Source organism: Bos grunniens, chromosome 3 (assembly GCF_055505025.1).
Source record: "Bos grunniens cultivar Pamir isolate PY7600 chromosome 3, Bosgru_T2T1.0, whole genome shotgun sequence".
NCBI classification, from domain to species: Eukaryota; Metazoa; Chordata; class Mammalia; order Artiodactyla; family Bovidae; genus Bos; species Bos grunniens.
In genome coordinates this window covers 26425916-26444781 of record NC_141167.1, presented here as the reverse complement: position 1 = coordinate 26444781, position 18866 = coordinate 26425916, and the positions used below count along the sequence as shown (strand labels likewise).

At 49.9% G+C, this 18866-nt stretch overlaps 1 protein-coding gene across 3 annotated transcripts in view; it reads left to right on the top strand.

Moving 5' to 3' along the window:
• Positions 1–6191: 6191 nt before the first annotated feature.
• The window catches only part of TTC39A (tetratricopeptide repeat domain 39A), a 40081-nt gene continuing 27406 nt past the window's right edge, over positions 6192–18866 (top strand). For 2 of the 3 annotated variants that reach the window (XM_086388164.1, XM_086388156.1), the window contains exons 1-2: positions 6192–6312; positions 14030–14134. In XM_086388164.1, the coding sequence (XP_086244290.1) occupies positions 6275–6312; positions 14030–14134 (143 nt within the window). In that variant the 5' untranslated portion in view covers positions 6192–6274. Of the gene's footprint in view, positions 6313–6611; positions 6633–14029; positions 14135–18866 lie in introns of those variants that run through there. The other variant, XM_086388174.1, reaches the window with a different exon arrangement.

The following is an 18866-nucleotide window of genomic DNA, read 5'->3' as shown; positions in this document are numbered from 1 at the left end:
GAGAAGAACAGGGAGGCCAGTGTGGCTGAATCAGAGAGTAAAGGAGGATGACACCAGAGAGAGAGACAGCGGGGCAGGGGGGCTAGGGAAGACTTTAACTTTTGCACTGAGCACCATGGGGAGCCAGTGCAGAGGTGTGAACAGAAGAGTGACATGGTCTGATCAAGTAGGGCTGGAGCTGTGTGCAGGGTAGACAATAAAGGGACATGGGTGAGAGCAGAGAAAACAGGGGACAATGCAGTCATCCAGGCAAATAAATTCTCTATAAATTTAGCACCTGCAGAATAGTTCAGTATAATTCATTGAACTAATTCCTTATCTATGGGCATTTAAATGAGTTCCAGCTATATCTTTATTATAAGAAATACTGTGATGAACATCCACATACCATAAATCTTTGTGTCTATGATTATTTCTTAAGGTATGATTGCTGCCCAGGTGTTACTGGTCATCTTTCTAAGGCTCTCAGCCCATAATTCCAGTTACCCTTCAGAAAGATAGTGCCACTTTCTACTCCGACCAGCAGTGAGGTGGCACATTTGCCCTGAGGGAGGTATTAGATGTCCAGTGGGTGTTGCCCTTGTGGTCCTGGCCAGGTCTGGGTGCATGTCATAGGGGAAGTCCCTGTTCTCTGGCTAGCCTTGCAGGGTTCCAAAACTCTTTCAGGTCCATTTGCTTATTTTATTGCTCATGTCAGTCTTGTTATCCCTGCTTTATGAGTGAAGAAACTAAAGCTCAAAGAATAATGACCAGGCCCATTCTAAGAGCTTTATGTCTATTATCTCATTTAATCCTTACAACAACCCAGTGAGGTTGGTGTCGTCAACATCCCCATTTCAAAGACAAGATCACTGTTCCAGGGTGTCAGAGGTGGGGTATAAGCCCCAGCTTGCAAACCTGCTCTCAAAAACACTCCCTCCCTGCCCTGACTAAAGCCAGTAGAATGACTTGCTTGGGGGCCGCACAGCTAGGACATGGTGGGGCTGGGAGTCCAGCTGGATCTTCCTGATTCTGCAGTTCTGACCTCTGACAGGATGCCACTCAATGCCAGAAACCCCTCATTAGCATTCTGCATCTTCTTTTCATTCAAAATTGTTCTTGGTCTTTGTGCCTGACGGGGCGTTCCTTTCTTAGACCCACCTTTGGCAGCTCTGGGGGACCAGACTTTTGAAAAAGAGCTCAGATCCCAGAAACCAAGAACATCAGAGCAGGGAGGGCCCTTGACCTCCTGGTCCAACCTTCTCTTCCTTTTATATTTGGTGGGGAGAGAGAAACTAAGGGCCAGAGTGAGGCAGTAACTTGTCCAAGATTACACAGCTAGTGAGGACCAGAGTCCATGGGGAGGGAGGGGGGCAGCCCAAGGAGCAGGCCTAGTCCTCCCTAAGGGCCTCTCTCAGGGGAATACTGAAGAACTGTGACTGGTTTGGCCCTCTTCCAGGGCCCTTTGTGGATGAGCCTGTTTACCTGTGAATTATTAACGAGCTCAAGCCTGTAACCTGCTGGGTGGAGCTCACTCACTCATTCTAAGGAAAACCAGCTTCACAGTCACCAGCTCAGCTGGGTTGGGAGGGCTCTAGGGTCTGAGGGGTAGTTCTGGGTTTTAGAGACAGTGGAGGTGGGATGCTCCATGTAAGGGAGGGGCCTGGAGAAAGGCACCGAAAACGCAGCTATGAAGAGGGGAGGGGACCGGGGTCCCTGAGTAAAGCTTGGCAAGCTTATGAGCATGCCTGAGAGGTGGCCACTGTGACCGCAGGTTTACAGATGGGAAGACTGAGATTCAGAGGAGCAGAGGCAGAGCTGACTTCACAGCTTAAGCTCCTTCTACAGTGGCATCACTTTTCACGTGCTCAGACCTCTATTTGTGTGACATCTCCCCCACCCATTTCCACACACTTTCTGTATAGGATACAGTTGAAATTTGGTTTAAGGCATGCTTAGACCTGAGTCCAAGTCACACTTGGTTCAATCCTCAGTTTTCTCATCTGTAGGATGGGAGATAAAGCTACTGTGGAACTTTCTAGAGCATTCTGAGGAGGTTAGTTATTGAAGGCTTTTTTTTTTTTTTGGTCACACCATGCAGCTTGCAGGATATTAGTCAGATAGCATCACCTACTTGATGGACATGAATTTGAGCAAACTCCGGGAGATAGTGGAGGACAGAGGAGACTAGAATGCTGCTCTCCATGGGGTCACAGAGTCGGACACAACTTAGCAACTGAAAAACAAATTCCCTGACTGGGGACTGAACTCAAACCCCAGCAGTGAAAATGCTGAGTCCTAACCACTAGTTCAGTTCAATTCAATTCAGTCACTCAGTCGTGTCTGACTCTTTGCGACCCCATGGACTGTAGCACGCCAGGCCTCCCTGTCCATCACCAACTCCCGGAGCTCACTCAAACTCATGTTCATTGAGTCAGTGATGCCATCCAGCTATCTCATCCTCTGTCGTCCCCTTCTCCTCCTGCACCCAATCCCTCCCAGCATCAGGGTCTTTTCCAATAAGTCAGCTCTCTGCATCAGGTGGCCAAAGAATTGGAGCTTCAGCTTCAACATCAGTCCCTCCGATGAACACCCAGGACTGATCTCCTTTAGGATGGACTGGTTAGATCTCCTTGCAGTCCAAGGGACTCTCAAGAGTCTTCTCCAACACCACGGTTCAAAAGCATCAATTCTTCTGCGCTCAGCTTTCTTTATAGTCCAACTCTCACATCCATACATGACTACTGGAAAAACCATAGCCTTGACTAGACGGACCTTTGTTGGCAAAGTAATGTCTCTGCTTTTGAATATGCTGTCTAGGTTGGTCATAGCTTTTCTTCCAAGGAGCAAGTGTCTTTTAATTTCATGGCTGCAATCACCATCCGCAGTGATTTTGGAGCCCAGAAAAATAAAGTCAGGCACTGTTTCCACTGTTTCCCCATCTATTTTCCATGAAGTGATGGGACCGGATGCAATGATCTTAGTTTTCTGAATGTTGAGCTTTAAGCCAACTTTTTCACTCTCCTTTTTCACTTTCTTCAAGAGGCTCTTTAGTTCTTCTTCACTTTCTGCCATAAGGGTGGTGTTATCTGTATATCTGAGGGTATTGATATTTCTCCCGGCAATCTTGATTCCAGCTTGTGCTTCCTGCAGCCCAGCGTTTCTCATGATGTACTTTGCATATAAATTAAATAAGCAGGGTGACAATATGACCACCAGGGAATTCCCTGAAGGTCTTCTTAAGCTGAGAGATGGTATCAGTGGAATTAGTCTATATGAGGCTTCTCAGGGCCACTGAGAAGTGCAGTGAGCCCAGTTGCTTGCTCTTGCTGGTTGGGGAGAAAATGAAAGAGGAAAGCAGGCCCACCATATCCTAGGCACAAAGCACCAGAAAAAAAGGTCCCCCTGGCCGGGGAGGAAGGAACCCAGGACTCAAGACGCTCTCCTGGTCCCCTGGAAATTAGTAGATGACCTGAGCAAGGTCACCTGAGTTGGGAGGTGGAAATAATGGTAACTCACGGACTCGCCGGGTCTGGGGCTGAGCCAGAGTTCCTGGGGGCTGGGAACTGCCTGGGTGGAGCCCTCCTGAAGGATAGGCCACTCTGATGCTCTGATCCACCAGGTGAGTGGCTCCAGCATCACTGCTACTATTGTGGTGAAGACAGAGTTCCAGCTCTGAAGGCAGAGCTGAGCCCCAGTTTTCATCTGTACAAGGTGGAGAATAATAGCATCTACCTTGGCCCCCCCACCACCAGCATCAGAGCACTTAAATAGCACATGCCAGGCACCATCCTGGGCATTTTACACATAGGAATTCTTAATCTTCAAATGACCCTTTGAAACAGGCAGAATTTCCATTTTACTGAGGAAGAAACTGAGGCTCAGAGAGGTGGTTAAATGTGTACATTAAAATGAGATAATCCACGTTATATACTTAACATATACAGCACATAATAAGCCTGTGATGAATGTCAGTCATTATTGTAATCATTACCTGAGAGGAAAATGGTAAAGTGCTAGGCCCAGTTTTCAAGTTTTTGGTGGTTAGTTGGGCACTGACACAGAGATGTCTGACCAGACCCAGAGGCTCCCAGTCTGATGGCAGAGACAGTCACATACAAACCCCACCCCACCCCCACCACAGAGATGGTGTTCGCCCCAGGTCATAGGGAGGTCAGAATGGGTTAGAGCAGTGTGTGCCCAGGAAGCTACTGCCCCCATTAGGGAGGAAGGGCTTCCTGGAAGAGGATGCATCTGAACTGAAACCTTGAGGGTGAGTAGGAGCTTTCTTTCACACATGGCAGGTTTTTAATAAATGTTGGTCAAGTACAACTAAAGATTTACTTTGAAGCTAAGGTAGCATAAAGCTTCAGAACTCCTCACTTACTTGGCCCCTTCCAAAGCTCTGGGAGGACCCTCTAAATTTTATATTGATAAATTTGTATTCTTTTTTTTTAAAAAAGCCTATCAATTATATGCTTTTGGATTGTCCCTTGGTTAAACAAATGAATAATCCATAACAAGGAAGAAGGTGTGTTCCAGGCAGAGGGAACTCTGTGTACCAATGCCTAGAGACCTGAAGGTGCATGGCATGTGACAAGACACTCCCCACCCCACCACCATCTGAGTCTCCTCCACCAGCCTCCTCACCCAGGCTCCTCTTTAACACATTGCTGGGCTTCTCACCAGCTTCACAAACTCCAGCTGTCATCAATGTGCCTTTGCCACTTCCACGCTCTTTGATCCATGTCCCTGTCTGGTACATCCTTTCTACAACTTCCTTGTGTATAAACAATATAAACTTCAAAACTCAACTCTGTGTCCACCTTCTCCAGTAAGCCTCAGACTCCTCCAGCTTCTGTAGCATTCTCATTTACCCAGACTTCTAAAGATGATGGTGGATGTTATCATAGTCTGCTCCTTGTAGTTAAATAGCTTTTCCATGCCTATGTCAGAATCCCAGAGGTGTGATGGCCCTTGCTTTGAGCATCTGGCCTCTGCTCACATATGGACAGAATAAGAACTCACTACCTTTCCAGGCAACCTGCTTAGATTTAAACAGTTGTCCCCAAAGCCTCTCCCCTCTGCCACCGGGCCCAATCTGCCTGGCTCCTCCAGGACCTAGTTCAAGCCCTCTTTCTAACATGGCTGCTTCTACAGGCTCCTCCTATTTCCCTTTCTGACATCCTGGAGCTCAGGGCTGATCCAGGGGTGCTGGAGCCCCTCCTCCCTCTGTCCCCTGCCGTTGTGAAGGGACAGCTCTAATGGCAGCCACGTGCTCTGATGAGTCATGATCAAGAGCATCTGGAGCCTGGAGGTGGCCGCTGGTTAACTCTTCATGGGCCAGTGGCTCTTCTGCCAGGAGGCCTGGTCGGCTTTAACTTAACTCTGGTCCTAGACATATACCTGAGGGCTGGGCACACAGTAGGCATCTGAAGTGTTATGGGTGACCCCACATAGGCCCTGGGGATTCAGGGGAGAGGGGGCCAAGAAGGCAAGAGTGTGTGGAGTCAGGAGGGTTGAGTTCCAATCACAACTTGCCATTTTTTAGGTGAGTGCCCTTGAGCAAGTCACATGAACTCTGCCTCAGTTTCTCCATCTGTAAAATGGCAGTTATGAAGATTCTTTGGGGAGGCAATGCGAACTGCTGGCTGGCAGTGAGTGCTAAATGGCATGATTTTCTGCCTTCTGGTCTCCTGCATAGAGAAGCACAGCCAAGCTGTGGGCAAATGGGTGGGATTAAAATCCAGGTCTTTCTCTGCATGACTGCCCCCAACCAATGCAGTAGGATGATGAAGGGCTCAGGTCAGGGTCGCTGAGAGGCGGGCGCTGTGGGGATGGGAGAGTGGCAGGGAGGTGGACCTCAGGTCTAGGAGAACTTTCTGGGCCCAGCTGGGGCTCCGTGAGGAAGGCGTGAGCCCGCCCTCCAGGGGGATTGAGCGCAAAGGGTTCTCGGGCATGGGCAGGGCAGACCTTGGGCGCCCCGGCTCTCTCTGTCAGGGCGGGGATGGGGGGTGTAGGGGGCGCCTTTCGCCGGCCCCAGGCAGCCCTCCCACCCGCGCCCGCTGCAGACCCCGCGTCTGCGGTCGGCCGCGGGCGGGCGGCGGCCTGGCCCCACTGCGCGGGTGGGCAGACCGAGGCCCGGCCCGGCCCCGCCGCCTTCCCCGCCCCCGGCGCGCCCCTCCCCGGGCGCCGCGTCCGCGGCTCGGCCGCACAGCGCCCGCTCGGGGTTCCGGCGGCAGCACCTGGGCCGCGGCTGGCGTCCGCGGGGGCACGGTGCCCGCCCCACTCGGCGATGACCACGGCCGGCGCCCCGGGCCCCCTACCTGCGGGGTAAGTGCGCGGCGGGGCGGCCCGAGGGAGCGCTGGCCGGGCCGGGTCGGGACTGGAGGCGGGGGGCGGGGGGCGGCGCCGGGCCCGGCCTCCCCCGCGGCCCGCACTGCGGCTTCCAGCCCCTGCCTCCCGGCGCCACCGCCGCAGCCGGGGAGCGGGAAGGGGACTGAGCGGGGAAGGTGGAGGCCCCGGGGACCCTGGGCCGGTCACTCCCCTCGGGGTCCCAACTTTGTCGGAAGCTGTGGCCACAGCCACGTCAGAGCTTTCTCCCTCCCGCCTGGCGTTTACACCTGAGCCCACCATCATCACCTCCATTACAGGTGAGGGACCTTAGCCAGTAGCTCTTAGATGACTTAGGTCTCCCAGGAGGTGAGAAGTGGGCCTGGGATTTGAAACCAGCAGTGTCGGATGCCAGGCACTACTTCATCTTCAGGGATAATCGAAGGAGTTAAAAGGCTAAGCTAGGAAGCGGCCGGGGCTCCTGGGCACAACAGGAACAGGGGTAGTAAAGGTGGGCGTTGTCACTTTCAACGTGGCACTGGTGTTCATTGCCACCGCACCCCGCTGAGGAACCTGTGGGACCCTACACTGCCCCGCAGCAGTGAGCAGCTCTTTGCCATTCGTGGGCCCCACTGGTAGGGGCTGGGAGCCTGAGGTGCTAGGAAGTTGTTGGGTGGAGATCCGGCCCAGGTGAGCTGGGAGGGGTGCCATTCTGCCTGGAGCCTGGCCAACAGGACAGTGTTTGCGTAGGGCCTCAGGGCTAACACATGAATAGGGAGGTGACGAGGCTGGTGCCACCTGTCAGCTGGAGGCCTCCACAGGGCCCTTGTGTGTTCCAGACTGAAGGCTTGGAAGTTGGGTGGCTGGGGGACTCCCTGTCCTGGGGAAGGGTTGCCTGGTAAGTCAGGCAACGTTTTGTATGACTTTGACCAAGTCCTTTATCCTCTCTAGAACTCTGGTCCCTCCTTTGGAAAATACAGGGAGGCTGAGCTGGCTGCTCCCTTCCTTCTCTGGGCTGGTCTCTGTAAATCTGGAAGCTAGTTAAGTCTGTCTGCCCAGCCCTGAGCATCACCCCCACTGGGCCAAGAAAAATGATTTTTAGGAGAAAAGGCAGGTGTGGAGCAGGGCACCTATCAAAGAATCCTGAACCCCCAGACTAGAACCCTCATTCATCTTCTTCCTTGCACCCTCACATCCCTGCAGTCCCCTCTACAACTCTAGGCTCCTCTGGCCCCTCCTTGGGCCTTCAGGGCAATGAGCTTGCCCTTCTGCACTGGCAGGTCATCCTCCTACTAAACCATACATGCCCATTTGCGTGCCCTCAAGGTCCATCTGGTCCCAGTCAGTGCATTCTGGTGGGGTCCGAGCAGAGCAGGGGCAAAAGCCCAGCTCCATGTGTGAGGGGCAGTGGTGAACAAACCAACATTTAAATCTCCATCACTTCAAAAATTATGAAATAATTTCAACCTTCGGAACAATATAGCCAATAATAAAATGAACTCTCTGCCCTTGCCAGCAAGCTTTTCCAGATGTTAATATTGTGCCCCATATATTTCATATTCTTTTTAAGAAATAAACCATGGCAAAGATGGTCAAAGCCCCTATGGACCACCCCTACCCTTCCCTCTACAGAGACAGTCACCATCCTGAATTTTGGTTTATCATTTTTCTGTCTGTTTGTATTCTTTTACTGAGTATGTTTAAGCCTAAAAATTATGTAGTTCTTTAAATTTTTTCTGTAAATGGAGTCATACAGCATAAATAATTCTGCAACTTGCTTTTACTCATTCAGCTTCAGGTTTCTGAGATCAAGGTCTCTTGATCCTTGAAACCCTGGTCTGCATTTGCCTTCCTGTGGTATGCCACCTGATGTAGAGACTGTTATTTATTTATTTATCCAGCCTTCCTGAGGTGGAAGGAAGGTCCACCTGAACCTGAGATGGTTCCCAGGATCTTGTTATTCAAACAATATTCTCAAATGATTGTCTTACACATATATGAGTGTTCTTCCAGGTTCCCAGGTAGGAGTGGAATTGCTGAGTAGCAGCGAAGTGTCAGACACGACTGAGCGACTTCAGTTTCACTTTTCACTTTCATTCACGGGAGAAGGAAATGGCAACCCACTCCAGTGTTCTTGCCTGGAGAATCCCAGGGATGGTGGAGCCTGGTGGGCTGCCATCTATGGGGTTGCACAGAGTCGGACACGACTGAAGTGACTTAGCAGCAGCAGCAGCAGGACATGTGCATTCAATTTTTAAAGTTACTTAGTTTCATTATAAAAGTGGTGCTGTTCTGTAAAAGAAATGATGGAAACATCTTAGGGAAAAAAATTGCTAACATTTCATCAGTACTTTTTAATGTCCTTTACACTGTCTCAGTCATTCTTAGTAGCAACACTGGGAGGTAGATACTGTCATTCCCATTTTATTGATGAGGAAACTGAGGCTCATAGAGGTTAAAGAACTTTCCCAAGTTTTTCCAACAAGTGATTGCTAAGCTGCATCTATAGTCCAGGGTTGTCTGATTTCAAAACTCCACACCACCTAGGCCACACCACATCACTCCCTGCCACGTGGTACTGGCTTTATGCACAGCTAAGGGTGACTCTGGAAGCAGAGTCCCAGTCATATTTGCAGTTTAGAAAGGTCATTGTGAAAGTGACAGGTCCCCCATAGATGGGTTCCCCTCAGCCAGAGTTCCCCCTGAATGCTGGAGCAGGAAGTAGAGGCCAGCTCTGACTCCTGTCTGCTCTGAGTGACCGCCTTGCCCTGCCTCCACTGCCCCACCCACCTCACCCTGACTGAGGGCTGGGTAGGAGGGTTTTCTGTTTTCAGCAGGTACGAGGGTACCCCAGCTCTGCCCATCACACACTAAGGTAGTGATTTCCAGGCAGACTGAAGTGGAGGGGTGGGAAGGAAGGGGAGAGTGGGATGGCTACAGGATTGACACCCCTTCCCACCCTTCAGCTCTCTTCTCCCTTTGACTTCAAGCCCCCTCCCACTATGCTAAAGATCCTGGTGTTCGTTGTCACTAGCCATTCTCCACACTCTATCCAGCTCGACTTCCCCACCCACCCACCCCCACCTGCAGCACAGAAGAGGAGGCCACCATCACTACTTGGGAGCCCAGGAATATTTTGGCCTGGGCCCCAGCTGGGAGCTTGGAGCAGGAAGGCCTTAAAGACATGGAGACAGCCTACAGAGAAGTGGGGACCTCAGTCACAGCCAGGGGAAGGGAAAGGCTTGGCAGATTGCTTTTGCAGAAAGTATTTCTGTATTCTCCCAGGTTCCTGGGAGCAGGAAACCAGGTTCCTCTTTTCACTGTCTTCACTTCCTTATCTGTCACATGCAGATAAGAACTTCTGGCTCCTAGAGCTGGTAGGAGGATTGAGTGAAATAATGCAGGCATCAATTTAGATAACTTGAAGTGATATTCTCCTGGCAGTGATGGGTATTTGTCAGTGCTATTATTAAGTCCAGTGGGACTGATGTCTCCAGCCCACCTCAGCTTCCCAGCCAGCTGGGATGCCCCCACCTCACTCCTTCACTTATAGGCCTTGCCAAGCTTGTCTTCCACACTTGCCCCGTGATGGTTGGCGCCCCCTCCTCACTATGGTGCCATGCCTCCAGCCCTTTGCTCACACTCTGTTCCCCTTCTGGGACTGCTTTGTCCATCTAGTCCTCACTTCAGGGCCATTGTACCCAGAAAACTTCCTTGATTGCCCCACCCTCACTTCTTGGTCTCGTCAGCCCCCAGTGATGCCCATGAGCGCAGCCCTGATGACTCTGGTTGTCAATGCCTCTGCCTCGTGTAGCCCTCAGGGCAGGCCCAGGTCTGGTCCAGTCTCTTTTCCCCAGGGCCTAGCCCCAGGTCTGGAGAGGTCACCGCAGACCTGCCTCACCACAGTTAAGGGGAAGGGATGCTGAGGCTGCCAGAGAAGGGAATATGTGCCTCTGTGTTGTCTGTCTGTCTGTGCATCTTTCTCTCCAGGTAGACTGAGGACGCAGAACCTCTCTCTTGATGCGGGTAGAGATGGTGGTGGGAGTGGGAGTGGGGTGTGCACAGAAAGGGAAGGTAGGCTCTTGTTTCTGAAATTGTTTAGAGATGGACAGAAGCCAGGACAATGGACTTGACTCCCTGGGGCTGAGCTGGTGGGCACTGACTGGCTTAGGCAGAAACTTGGGTTAGAACCCATGCTCAGGCATGTGACCTTGGCCAAGCCACCTCTCTCTGTGCCTTAGTCTCCTCTTCTGAAGTGGGATAATAATTCCACTTCACAAAGCTTTGTGAGCGCTCAAGGAGAGGACAGCAGTTAAGTGCCTGGGGCAGTGGGTACTCATTGCCTTTTCGCTGATTCACCAGCAGAGATGAATGGACTGAACCCCACTCATTAGGCTAAGCCTTGGGCGCAAAGGAAGACACTGTCCCTACCTCATGAAGTGGGGTCTTTTTGGCTTTATCCTAAGGGTGAAGACAGTGAAGGCCTTCAAGTCTGGAAATGACATGGTCAGGTTTGGGTTTTAAAAAGCTACCTTTGGCTATTACATTATCCCTTAATAAAACTACCTAGATGCTGGATGAGTTACAACATTCATCCTTTAACATACATTCCTGAGAGTCTGCTGCAGTAACAAATCCCTCAAGCCAAGAATCCCTCAAGCCAAGGGAGCTGAAATCAGGCCGATAAATAAGATGAAGCCACAGCAACCTGGTGGTATTTATAAGCTACAGAAACCTAGAATCTTGAGTTTTAATGACACTTAAAGAATGGACTTCCCTGGTAGCTCAGTGGTAAAAGAATCCACTTGCCAGTGCAGGAGATGAGGAAATGAAGGTTTGATCCCGGGTCAGGAAGATCCCCTGAAGAAGGAAATGGCAACCCACTCCAGTTTTCTTGCCTGAGAAATCCCATGGACAAAGGAGCCTGGTGGGCTCCCGTCCATAGGGTGGCAAAAGAGTCAGACATGATGTAGTAACTAAACAACAATGACAAGGAATGGGAAATAAGGACTCGCGGCTGCCCAATGGTATGAGGAGTTGGAGCTTCTCCTCCCTACCACCCCACCACTACATGAATGTGCCACCCTCAAGGGTGTCTTCAGCATGTAAGGATACTGACTGGGAAAAAAATACCCACACACCACAAAGGGAGACAACAGTTCTGGTGGGGACCAAGGGGCTCCCTAGAAAATTATACATACCAGTCAGCTCTCACACAAATTTCAGGTTTGAATATACATTACCTCTGTGGTCCTGAAAATGCTAAACCAAAAAAGTAATGTAAGTGGTCTTAGGGTGGTAGCACCACAGGGAACTTGGCTGAAGTGAATGCAAATGCTCTCTGAAGAAGTGGGTTCTCATTTAAAAATCCCTTTGGGATCAGTCAGATAGGAGCTTGTGGTAAAATGAAACATACAAGGAAACGAGGTGCTGTGAACAATAGATACCAGAAGCAAGAAATAGCAGAATTAGAGTCTACGATCCTAGAGTGATGAAACACTGTGATTGTGTTTAAAATGTGGAAAGAAATCAGACATGGACTTGCAACGATAAGCAGAGAACAAAATACTGCCAAAAATGACCAAGCAGATTTGAAAAAGAACCAAGTAGAATTTATGAAGGTGAAAAATAAAATAATTGAAATTAAAAAAACTCAGTGGACAGGATAAGCAGCAGATGAGACATGCTGCTAAGTCACTTCAGTCATGTCCGACTCTGTGCAACCCCATAGGCGGCAGCCCACCAGGCTCCCCCGTCCCTGGGATTCTCCAGGCAAGAACACTGGAGTGGGTCGCCACTTTCTTCTCCAATGCATGAAAGTGAAAAGTGAAAGTGAAGTTGCTCAGTTGTGTCCGACTCTTAGCGACCCCATGGATTGCAGCCCACCAGGTTCCTCCGCCCATGGGATTTTCCAGGCAAGAGTACTGGAGTGGGGTGCCATTGCCTTCTCCAGATGAGACATACGTAAAGAGAATTAGTGAAATGAAAGATATAAAGAAATTAAATCTAATAGAGTGAGTGAAAGAGATGGCCAAGAAGAGAATGAAGAGAAATGAAGCACAGAATAAAATGAAGTAACAGAGAGAAGAGTTAGGAATGGACAGGAGTAGAAGGTGGAGTCTCCCATCAGACCTAGGTAGAGATGGTAGGGGCCTGGACTGGAGGCCACTGGGTATAGAAGGAGGTGGATTAAGAGATTTTCAGGAGATAGGACTGAGAGGACTTACTGATGGAGCAGATGACGGAGGCCAGCGGGAGGATGTGTCAAGGATGACTACTAATATTTCTGGCTTGGGAAACTTGATAGAGGGGTATTGTTTATTGAGATGAGAAATCTGGAGAACAGATTTGGGAGAAGAAACACTTTTGACCAAAAAACATACTTCATTTTGCCTGCGAGGTTCTGCTGATGCAACACAGAGTCCTTACAGCTGGGCCTTAAGATAGGTGTAGGACTTTATCTGGTGGAGAAGGAACTTTAACTTTTAAGGATCTTTTTGCAGTAAGATCATCAAGACTCTTTTTGGAATCTTCTCTATGTAAAAGAGGCCCTTGGAGAAGAAACATTCACAAGAAATCAAACAGGACTTTTGGGATCATCTCTCATCTTTTAGATGGTAAACAGGGTCAGAAAGATAAGGAATTTGCTCTCAGAACCCAGGGCTCTTCATTCATTCATTCATTCATTTGTTCATTCATTCATTCACTGACAACCTATATTTATCAAAAGCCCATTTTGTACCAGATACTAGACACTGGTGATACAGTAGTGAACAAAATGAAGATTCCTGCCCTCAGGAAGCTTATATTTTAGTGGAGGGAGACAGATAATAAACCCAAAAATAAGTTTAAAAAAAAAAAGGTCACAGAGTGATAAGAGCTATAAAGCTATAAAGAGGTGTAAGGGGGACTTCTGGTAGTCCAGTGGTTAAGACTCTGTGCTCCCAATGCAGGGGGCTGGGGTTCAACCCCTGGTCAGGGAACTAGATCCCACATGCTGCAACTAAGAGTTTGCGTGCCACAACCAAAGATCCCGCACTCCACAACAAAGACTGAAGATCCCGCATGCTGCAAATAAGACCTGTGCAGCCAAATAAAAACAAATAAACTTTTTTTAAAAGAGGTGTAAGGACTGGAAGGAGGCCAGGTATACTGGAGATGCTATTGGCTAAGGTGGCTCTTGAATGTAAAGCCCCCTGGGCAGCTCTTACAGGGTGGCTGCCCATTCCAACCCATTGTGACAGTGCCTGTGGGGTTCTAAAGTGCAGGCCAGAGGAGGCCAGGAGAAGGCCTAGAGAAGAAGGAGGAAGAAAAGGACTGCAGTGGAACTTAGTGGGTGGGCTGTGCCCCCCAAGTGGGGGCAGAAAAGTCCAATGGGTCAAAAGGGGCATGGAAGGTAAGATAAATTTATTCCTGAGGCTTCCTTGTACCAATCCCCAAGACCCTATCCTCATCCCCTTCCCAATCCCCCCACTGGGTATCAGATGACATTCTCCTTCCTCTCCCCTCTCCCACCTTTAGGAATACTCAGAGGTAGGTTCAGATTGTCCTGTGTCCTAGTTCAGAGGGGGCAGCCTGGAGGAGCTCATGACGCATCCAAGGATCACCAGGGAGGTCAAATGGGTGCTGGGAGCCTCTGTTCCAGCCAGGACAGTTGAACCTTTCAACCAAGGCTCTTTTGAGAGCTTCCGGGTCATGCTCGTGTCTCTCCCACCAGGACTCCTGTGAGCAGCCTCCATGAGGCCCTGGACCAGTGCATGACCGCCCTTGACCTCTTCCTCACCAACCAGTTCTCAGAAGCACTCAACTACCTCAAGCCCAGGTGAGGCTTAAGCCCAGATTGGAGATGGAGGATGTGTATATGTGTGTGTGAGTGTGTGTGTGTGCACGCGCATGCACATATGTGAGTGTAGGGATGGGGGTATTAGATGGAGACCCAGAAGTCTTACATGAGAGGAATCCAGTGTAACTAAATGCTTTCGGCCTTCTGGGTCACTCCGACCTCTGAGAATTCCATAAAAATGGCTCAGGATCCCCATTCCATAGCCTAGAACAACCAAGCCGTCCTCAAGGTCACCGTGACTTCCTTCTCCTCAGGTTCTTGTGGCTTCTTCCACTTTGATTTCTTGGTCCCACAGAATCCGGCTCTAAAACAGCCCCTTTTAGGTATTTTCCTCCAGAGTACTACAGACTTGAATTGCTTTCACTGAAGCCTTTAGGGCAATGATGACAGTCAGTCGTTTAGCCATTTCTTCTAGTGTTGACTGCCTTATTTCTAAATAATACACTTGGACTGCTCTTTCTTTACTTACCTCTTTTTTCAATTTTTTTTAAAAACTGAAATTAAGTTGAAATATAATTCACATACCATGAAATTCACTCCTGTTACTTTTTACTTTTACATATCTAATGGTTGCAAGGGGCTGCCCAGGTGGCTCAGTGGGAAAGAACCCCTCTGGAAAGCAGGAGACATGGGTTCGATCCCTGGGTTGGGAAGATCCCCTGGGGAAGGAAATGGCAACCCACTCCAGTATTCTTGTCTGGGAAATCCCATGGACAGAGGAGCCTAGCAGGCTACAGTCCACAGGGCTGCGAAAGAATCAGATATGACTTAGCAGCTAAACAACAAATGGTTGACAAGAACTTAGCTTTCTTAAACCCCTGCCACACCTCCCTTCCTTCCTCCTGCTCCTATCATTGTATCACAATATCTGGCTAAATTAGTAATCAGTGTTTTCATTATTATAGCTATGTAATTATGCTCATCGCAGAGATAAACCTTACCTTGTAAGATTATATTTTCTTTTTGGAGTTAATAATTGTCTTGTTTTTTTCATTTGCCTAATTTGCTATGTTTATCCTGAGCTCTTTATAGCCACTCCATGAAGTCATGAGGTTTTCTCTAAATACTCACATATATCAGGGAAACCCTCTCAGTCCCTCCTTTTTCTGGAAACCTGTCCCCTGGAGGACAGGCCTGTTTACTGGCCACCTTCCAGCTGGCTCCTGGAATCCCCTTTACTTCTCTCCAGTTTGCTTGGTCTGGCTTTTTCTCTCATATCCATATCCTCCCTCCTTTGGTTAGAGTGCATCCTCTAGAAGTTTTCTAAGAGAGTGTTGCATGAATATAAGCTTTCCTGCTCAGAATTTTGAAGGCATTGTTTTCTGCCCTGTTTCCTGGCAGGTACTGTAGCCAGGAGAATCCTAATTCTTCTTTTGTGGCATGGGATCTTTTTTCCTCCTCCAGACATGTTTAGGATCTTCTCTCTTATTCCTGCAAATCTGAAATATCACAATGATGTGCTGGAGTATAGGTCTGTTTAATTGGAATTTTTTTATTTGAAAACTCAGTTCTAGGAAATTCTCTCGTGTGATCCTTCCACGTTCTGTTTCTCTTTCCTGGACTTTCTTTACATCAGCCGCTAGGCTTCCTGGTCCAGTCCTCTTCTGAGCTATTTATCTGTGCCCTCCCCACTGCATTTCTGTATCTTTTTTCCCCCCGATTTTTGGGAGAGTTCCTCAACCTTATCATTAAATCCATTGACTTTTCTTTTTTTGTGTGTAATCATATGATTAATTCCCTAGTACTCCTCAATGTTTTCTGAATGTTCTTTTTCCCTAAAACATCTTATTCTTGGTTTATGGGTGCACTGTGTTCTTTATATCTATATTTAAAATATGAGTGTCCTGAGGATGGGGCTTGGCATGTAGTAAGCATTCTAATGAGTATTTATTGCTGTTATTATTATCACAGAATAATTATCTCTTTTGAAAATATTTTGTTTTTTTTCCTACATAATCTTGGCTTTCTCAGTGTTTCTTTTTTCTTTAAGAGGGAGAATCCTCTCCCCGTGGTGGGGAGGGGCTTTCCTGAAACACCCATGGTCCCTGGCTGGCTGTCTGGTCATATTTAAGAGCAAGTTCACTCAAAATCCAATGGGAGGGTCTGGCCCAAGTAGCCTTGTGATTGGTGGGATCAGCTTTTGGATGAGCTGGCAGAGAGCGGGCCCCAGATGTTAGCATTTCAGGAAAAGAACGCCGCGCCCACCCTAGCACCCCGCCACCTTCTTCTACGTGGGCAGAGAGCCCTGGCAGCCTGGGTCCTGGGGTTGAGATGGGGCCGAGGTGGGGTCTAATCGCGTCTGCCGCCTGCTGGCCTAATCCCCTCTTTTCAGCTCTAGGTGGTCATCTGCCACAGCTGGCTCCCCCAGAACCGCCCTCCCCACCAGCTCCTTGGGAGAGCGAGTGCTGGGGCAGGGCTGCTGCTTTCCCCAAGCCAGTCCTGTTCAGTTTCTCTAGACCTGACTGACCCATCGCTGTCCTGTCTGGGGTCAGCGGCCCAGCTTCTGAGGGGGCAGTGCCAGGGCTTGGTGGACGTGAGTCGTACAGTGGTCCACATGCCCCCACACCTCAGCCCACCCTCTGAGAGGATCTGGCTTGAGATGGGGCAGGACCGGTTCTGCTTAAGAGCGTGGCCATCGTCAGAGGCAGGCCAGGCTCCATCCTGCCCCATCACTGAGTACCTTCCAGTACTTCTGGAAGGCGCCCTGGCTCCCCTTCCCTCCTGGTCACTCCTTGTCCCTAAGCAGCTCCTCTCTGCCACTTCACCCCGCAAAGCCCTCCTCCCTCTTGAAGCCCCCTCCTCCTTGAGGGGCTGCCTCACCTGCTCTCACCTCAGGAGGGTACTTTCCTAGGGAGTCCTGAACTCAGGCCCCTAGAGGCAGCACAGAGAGAACAGTCTTCCTGGGAGGCCACCTTTACCTCATTCATGAGACACTGTAGCCTCTATTTATCTCAGCACCTGCCCCATTCTAAAAACGGGTCTTTTCTTTCTTTCTACACTTAAGAGCCTCCCCCTCCACCAAACAGTGCTCGTCATTAGCATACACCCCACCCCTTCTTGTGACAACCAAATAATGTTTCCAGAAGGGAGGTGTGGGGAGGTACAGGAGATATCTTTCTCTATCACTTTGAAGAACTACTGGTCTAGAGAAAATAATTCTTGCTGTAACATGACCTCCCCTGCCCAGGCGTAGCCACTGAAGCTGTGAAAGATGCTGGGGGTCACCTTCATTCACCGTTCCTGTTGTACACATGTGTCTCATTTACTGTTATCCGTACTTTGCCCTCGGGGAGTAACTGGGCTCACCAGGCTTCCCACTCCCACCCCTACCCCCAGTTTTTGCTTTCCCTTTGTCACGTCTTTGAGTAGCTTCTAGTTTATTTTACTTCACTCCATGTCTGCCCCTGAGCACTGTCTCTGGAACATGGTCACTACTCCACTCATTTGATGAAAAAATTGGTCATGGCTGATAACTAACAGAACCACGATTGAAATCTAGCCCCCCTCAGCTCCTGGGCCTCTTGGGCCATCTTGGATCTCAAGCAGGTGGAGGAGTGTATCTGGCACAGAGGCCTCACGCCTGCCTCCTCTTCCAGGTGGGAGGGAAGGAGGTAGAATAGGGGTGTGCGTGTTGGTGACAGATGTAAACATTCTTGAATGTTTACGTCGGATCTCAGTTGCGGCACGTGGGATCTTTTGTCACAGCTTGAGAACTCTCTAGTTGTGGTGCAGGAGCTTCAGCAGTTGCAGGACCCAGGCTTAGTTGCTCCATGGCATTGTGGTCCCCGGCCAGAGATTGAACCCACGTCCCCTGCATTGCAAGGCAGATTCCTAACCGCTGGACCACCAGAGGAGTTCCCTAAGATTCCTTTGAGAGAGGAAGTCAAGTCCCTTGCTGAGAGTAGGGGGTGACAGGGATTGAGGAAAAGTTGATGAGTAGTGTGATGGGCTGAGGTTGGTGATCCAGCTCAGGCTGTACCTGTCTGTGTGGTGGCGGCTCCCTCCCTTCTTGCTCGGTGGCAGCGCTGTGGAGAGAGTAGGCGGTTTCTTGTTTTCTGGGCCCAGGCTCCTAGCCAGTGCTGCAGGGGGCTGGAAGGCTCAGCAGTGAGGGTTTTGACAAGAGAGTGGGTGACATGAGGGAGCTTGAGGGGTCAGGAAGACAGGACGGGCTGGAGGATCAGGCAGTGGGAGTGATGAGAGTGAGTGCAAAGGTGGGGAGCCTGTGGTTGGGAGGGTGGGTGTGTCATGCAGGACTCCAGAAGCGGAGCTGTTCTGTGGGTTGATGATGAGGTCAGGGTGTGACCCATGGGATGTGGCAGTTGGGCACCTGTGACCATTTCACTTGGCAGCACCTCATGAGTAACCTCGTGTGCATGGCAACATGTGGGGTGCTGGGGCTGCAGGACTGAACAGGGTATGGGCTGTCCTCAGCGCTCCTCAGGGAGCCAGTGAAAAACAGTAAAGGGTGGTGCTGAGAGCTGTACGAGGACCCCAACTCACGTGGGAAGGGGCAGGTCAGGAAGGCTTTAGGCCCAGCCCCATAACTTCCAGGGTGCATTGCAACATGAAAATGTAGAATCCTTTGTTTAGAAATTATTAAGGATTTCAAAACAATGACAGCAGAGCATTAAACCAAGCATGGACCCCTGCGTGACTGCACAGATGGCATACCCATGAAGCCAGCCCTGGAAGTCTTCCCGGAGGAAGTGAC